The following is a 6,503-nucleotide window of genomic DNA, read 5'->3' on the forward strand; positions in this document are numbered from 1 at the left end:
AAGAAGGCCAATAGCACCCTGGCTTGTATTAGAAACACTGTGGCCAGCAGGACTAAGGAAGTAATCGTCCCCCTGTACTTGGCACTGGGGAGGCTGCACCTCAATTACTGTGTTCAGTTCTGGGCCCCTCACTACAAGAAAGACATTGAGGTGCTGGAACGTGTTCAGAGAAGGGCAACAAAGCTGGTTAAGAGTCTGGAGCACAAGTCTGATGGGGAGCAGCTGAGGGAGCTGGGGTTGTTTAGCCTGGAGAAAAGAAGGATCAGGGGAGACCTTACCGCTCTTGACAACTACCTGAAAGGAGGTTGTAGCAAGGTGGGTGTTGGTCTCTTCTCCCAAGTAACCAGTGATAGGACAAGAGGAAATGGCCTCAAGTTGCACCGGAGATGGTTTAAATTGGATATTAGGAAGAATTTCTTCACCAAAAGGGTTGTCAAGCATTGGAACAGGCTGTCCAGGGAAGTGGTAGAGTCGCCATGCCTGGAGGAGTTTAAAAGATGTGTAGACGTGGTGCTTAGGGACATGGCTTAGTGGTGGACTTGGCCATACTAAGTTTACGGTTGGACTTGATGATCTTAAAGGTCCTTTCCAACTGAAATAATTCCATGATTCTCCCCCTCTACTCCGCTCTCATGAGACCCCCCCTGCAGTACTGCCTTCAGCTCTGGGGCCCCAAACACAAGAAGGACAGGGACCTGTTGGAGCAAGTCCAGAGGAGCCCATGAAGATGATCAGAGGGCCGGAGCATCTCTTTGATGAAGACAGGCTGAGAGAGTTGGGGTTGTTCAGCCTGGAGAACAAAAGGCTACGGGGAGACCTTAGAGCAGCCTTCCAGTACCTAAAGGGGCCTACAAGAAAGCTGGGGAGGGACTTTTTACAAGGCCATTTCTCTATATTCATGTTTTGCCTTCTAAGGTCATAATGTTGATAAGACCACAGTTCACTCTGCCCCCACTTTCTTAAATACAGATACCATCCCAGGTACTTAACAGACATTTCTGAAAATGCTGTCCTATATGTACCAAGCTATTTAATCTAAAAACAAAACCATCAAAAATATTACAACTAGAACCAGAACATTTCATCTTGCCATTATAGAGAAAAAGAATAATTTACGATATGGTCTAATAGTTTTAAGCAGTCACCTAAGTCTCTAAGCAGAGTTACAGCCCTGAACAAAATGGTTGTTTCAGTGTAAAGATGCTCAGCAATTACTAGCAAATGCACATTAGTAAAATATGCCCTGCAGACTTAGCCTATGAATGTGCTTGCCTGTACTTGCACTAACATTGTAAAGTCACAACACCTGTACTGTGTTTTTAAAATACTTATGTGTTCTATAAGGGCCCGTAGCAATAAGATCAGTATTTCCTGTGTAATTGTTATCGTTCAAATAGATGGACTCAGAGGCACATCTAGACCATGTCAAACTTTGAAAGAGATCACTTTGACCCAAAATGCACAGCTTAGGCCCACGTGGAATAAGCAGCAATCACACATAGCTAGAGTTTCAATCTTACTAGTTTACTTTGTCTTATAAACTGTGTTTCACTAGTAACATCTTCAGGTTTTAGATTCCATCCTATTATGACAAGAGGAAACTGTCTCAAGTCGCGCTAGGGGAGGTTCAGGCTCGACATTAGAAAGAACTTCTTCACTCTTAAGTGAAGAAGTTAAGCATTGGAACAGGGTCCCCAGGGAGGTGGTGGAGTCACCATGGCTGGAGGTGTTCAAAAAACATTTAGATGTGGTGCTTCAAGACACTGTTTAGTGGGCATGGTGGCGTCAGGTATACGGTTGGAATTGATGATCTTTGAGGTCTCTTCCAACCATAATGATTCTATGATTCTTATTCTATGACTGTTATGAATTTCATTTCAGAGGCACTGGGATCACAGAGTCAGCACACTAGAACAAAGAAAAAGAAAGATCAGCAAAACTTAGAAACCAAATTTCGACTCTATACAGATACAACTGAAGAAGGCTGTCAGATTTTTTTTAATCAGTTGGAGACTCTTGACAAATGCAGTTTCAATGCCTCTCTTCCTCTGGTGATGATAGTCCATGGCTGGTCGGTATGAACTCACATTTCATTTTTAATTCAAGCTACATCTGATTTGATATACTTTCCTTCTCATTATGCCAGTGCCAAAAGTAACTTCAGAAGAAAGGTTGTGATTAGAAAGATAGTGGATTTCCCTGGTAGCAATCATGGCTAGAAATAATACAAAGTGGATATTCCCCACTGAGATTCTGAAGGAACAGTCTACAAGCAATTTTTCTTATGGGAGTCCCATGCCAAGGATTAGATTCAGCCCTGGTTGAAAGCCAGCAGAGTTCGGACAAGTAGCTGAATTAATGTGCTACACCTCTGGAGGACTGAATACCACTTTCATTTCTCTGATATGTTCACTGCCAGATATTTACAGACTTATTGAAAAGAAGTGCACACAATCTCCCCACATCTTTCTTATAGATACACCTTTAAAGAGAACTTCTCTATAAGCCCCTTCAGCTGAAAATTAAGCCTCCAATGTCAATGAATTATCACTGAACTGCTTCCAGTTAAACTGTAAAAAAATATCCACCATGAAAACCTTTCTCAAAAGCATAGCAGTACTAAGACTGTCTTTTGATCAGCTTCTCAGCTGAAAAAGAAACAAAAGGCAGGATAAGAAATAATGTCATTTTAACAGATCCTTGATTCTCACAGAACAAATGTCATCTCACAAGGTGGCAAAACAGATCTTTCTTGTACATCTGCAAATATACAGAGAAACTTTGAACAACACCCTTGATGCCTATAGCTCTCAACAAATAATAGCAGAGCTGACTTGGGATGAAACATTGCCCTAGATTACTTTAGCCCAGCCTCCCAAATAAGAATTTGTTCAAAACCTATACCCTCCTCAAAGACAAACTATGGACCTGAAGCTGCTGCTGTTTAAGTTTATCATTCATATTAACTTAATTTGCAGAGGTGTTGGACTCCTAAAGGAATATGTATGGAAACCCAGAACTGAGACTGCCAAATTCTGTTAAAAGACCGTAAAAGATAATGATGTTCTATCAATTGAGGTAATACGTGCAACTAGAGCAACAATTAAATCTGATAGATGAAATAATAATTCTGGTCCATCAAATCAAGAGCAGCCTGTGATGCTAGTAAGGAAATTGTGATGAGGTCCTTAAAAAAAGAATGAGTGAAAAAAAAAAAAAGCAGATCTCAAAATTGAATGGCTTAGCAGGTAATGCCTGCTGGTCTGCAATCCTTGAGCTTCCCTCCCTCTCCAACCCTTTTAACTTAAATTTACAGAGACAGCTCCTCTTGAATGAAATCAGAAATTTTCTGGGCATTTGTGTCTTTAATCAGTAAAACCAATTCATTTCACTGATAAGAGTTCATATTGCAAGACATAAATCACTATACAGTTCTTGTATTGATTCTTAATTTATTTTTGTCCACCAAACCCCAAAGATTCTCAGCACTGAGGCATGCTGAAGCCCCTAAAATCTAGTTATCAGCATTAAGTCCTCCTTGTTTATATTATGTTTTTTGTTCCCTTGAACTTTTCACAAATATTTGGCAGACACTGCTTTCCCTTAGGAATGGTTTTCTTTTTTTTTTTTTTTTTTAAATAAAACAGGTGGATGGGATGTTAGAAGGTTGGATTTGGAAAATGGCAGCAGCTCTGAAGTCTCAGCATAAACAAATTAATGTGATCATTGCAGACTGGCTTACATTTGCTCACCAGCACTATCCCATTGCTGTACAGAATACACGCTACATAGGACAGGAGATAGCAGACTTCCTGGAATGGCTGGAGGTAAGAGCCCTCAGATCAACACAAGTTTCTCTGGAAAAGACCTATTTACCTGTTCTTATGCTTCTACCACCTTTCTGAAATACTATGCTGCTTAATGCTGCTCATTTCGATCACTTATGTTTCTTTAATATATTGCAAATTTTTCTTCCATAAACTTCCATATGGCTTCATAAAACTTTCATCATGCAAGAGAAAAAAGCAAGTGGTCTTGTTTATTAAAATATTTTGATATATCTTTAGAAGTGAGATAATTTCATGCTATTTTAGCTTTTCAATTAGCATGTATGCAGATAGCTGACAGAGTCTCACACTTTGAAAGCGGGCACACATTATCATTTGCAAGTGGTTAGTTCAGTAAAATGGGTTTATGTTATTTGTACCTGATTTCTGCTTTTAATGCAGAAATGAAACATGACATTGTATCTGATTTTTGCCTCAGTTCCCCAAGGATTATTCTAAAACACCAGCTTAGAGATCCAGAATGTAAAGGGAGACCTTTCAAGAGGACAGACATGCCTCACAAAGCAGATGACATGGAGGCAATAGTGAGCAGCGCCACACTGATGTAGTGACTCCTTACCAAAACTCCTGCTACACAGGGAACAGTGGTCATGGCTGGATTGAAAAGGCTGCAGACAAGTCTGCAAGAGATCAGTGGTCTCCAACACCATTTAACAAAAGGCAGAAAGCAAACACTAGAATGACAATCACTCATACAAACCAGGCACCCTAAGCAACTCTTATTTCATCTATCTCTAGTACTAATTCAAGCTACCTAATTTGAAATGAGATTATACTTCTGTATCTCACAATGAATTTTTGAATACATTAATTTAAATATGGTGAGGACTAAGGTGGAAGGGAAATGCACTACAAAGCTGAAAGATTTGTAGGAAATACCATTGAAGGGCCAAACTGCTTTCAACAGGAATGTTAGGGCTAGAAGAAGTTGTCAGATATCACGCCCAGTTAGGGACAACAGGCACAAAATGGAAGGCAGAAGAGCCAGAGTCACTGTTTTTTATTGTAACAAGAAACCTTAGATCTTGGTCAAATGTAGTTTAAGCTGCTGGAGCTTAAAAAGTCATATTTTGAAGTTGTTTAATTATTGAATGAATAAAGAGTGGACTTTGTTCAGTTCCCAGGAGGACACATCACATTGTCAACAATAAAGACAGCCTGTGATTTCTCCAGTGTCAGCAAACAAATCGAGGCTTGAATAAATGACTCCTTGCTCCAGCATTGTAGGTAGCTTCTCTTATACCATGATATGTTCCAGGATTTAAATATACTATACATTGTCATAGCATTAAATTGAGTGTGTTCAGGCAGGAAACCTTCCTTCTGTTGCGAAGCACCCCTCCTGAGTTTAACAGTTAAAACCCCCTTCATTCCAACTCCCATAATCATCTTTCCACTATGCTTCTGTCTGCTTACAGGCAGGTGAGTATTTGAAATATCTTCAATAGATAGAACAAAAACTGCAGTGTTGTGCAACGTTTTAATAAAGAATAAAGTAAATCTTAGTGCTCCTAGTCCTAGAGTTAATAGGGCACCATCAGCAACAATCTCAATAGCATCCATCTCAATAACATCTGTCAAGAAAATTGGTCAGATCTTGTGATTTCTAAGAGCTGCTTCTCAAAAAGAGGCTGCCAAGTTTCACCTCTTCTTCACAAGAGACAGGTATTGAGACTGCAAAGCCACTCCACTGGGACAGGCAATACCCACAATGAAATTAAACAGAGGTTTGCCTTTCCTTGCAAGAAAAATATGTCACATTTTTCTTTACAAGTCAGAAAAATTTTGAGCATTGCAGCTCAAGTGACCTGTTTAAGATCTAGATAGTATTGAATAGGTAGAAAAGGCCTGAGACCAATTCTGCTTCAGTAGGTTTGTTTCAGATCAGATACCCAGTTTTGTACAAATCAGTCCAAGAAATGTCATTGCCGTCTCACTTAGCATGTCTGATCAATGTTTTGATAATTTAGCCTCTAATTTGGCTTGTGCTAGTATCTCATCAATAAAAAGCAAGGCACTTTATAGAAAGGATTGTTTTACACTGAAGTTAAAGGACAGACACCACTTTACAGTCATAGGAAAGTCAAATGTTGCAGACAAAAGGCAATGCACATTTGCATCACTTGCAACAAACAGCAACAAAAATCCTACTATCTGTGTTGATGGTTTTCCTGAGCATAGCACATAAATAGCACTGCCCAAACATGTGGCATTTTCCTGCTGCATGAAAAGGAGGCAAGGAATGACACTCCACCAGCACAGAAATCTAGTGCATGATCCGTGCACCTCATTTGACTTCCATCATCAACATACAAATTTCTTGTGCTTTAAGTCATGGTATTCCTAGCTTGTAGTAAATATTTCAACTGTTTACTTTTCACATTTCCTGCATCTAAATCAAGCTGCTGCTGTCTTCCAGAAATCCATTCAATTTTCCAGAAGCAACGTTCATCTCATTGGGTACAGCCTAGGAGCTCATGTTTCAGGATTTGCTGGAAGTTACATCAGTGGTATGAACAAGATTGGAAGAATTACAGGTAAAAGATTTATAACTTTAAGAAATGTAAGTCAACTGATTTAAGTTACATAGGTATTTGAAATATCAATGTTGTATCAATACTTAGCTGTTGAATAAGCTCAGCATGACCCAGCAAT

The 6,503-nt window shown here is 39.5% G+C and overlaps 1 protein-coding gene across 1 annotated transcript in view; it reads left to right on the forward strand.

Moving 5' to 3' along the window:
• Positions 1-1,881: 1,881 nt before the first annotated feature.
• The window catches only part of LIPC (lipase, hepatic), a gene marked incomplete at its 5' end in the record, with an annotated part of 16,875 nt that continues 12,253 nt past the window's right edge, over positions 1,882-6,503 (forward strand). Inside the window, 3 exons of the mRNA XM_009707837.1 lie at positions 1,882-2,075; positions 3,648-3,827; positions 6,268-6,385. Of these exons, the coding sequence (XP_009706139.1) occupies positions 1,882-2,075; positions 3,648-3,827; positions 6,268-6,385 (492 nt within the window). The remainder of the gene's footprint in view (positions 2,076-3,647; positions 3,828-6,267; positions 6,386-6,503) is intronic.

Source organism: Cariama cristata, unplaced genomic scaffold, assembly GCF_000690535.1.
Source record: "Cariama cristata isolate BGI_N322 unplaced genomic scaffold, ASM69053v1 scaffold5709, whole genome shotgun sequence".
Lineage (NCBI taxonomy): Eukaryota > Metazoa > Chordata > Aves > Cariamiformes > Cariamidae > Cariama > Cariama cristata.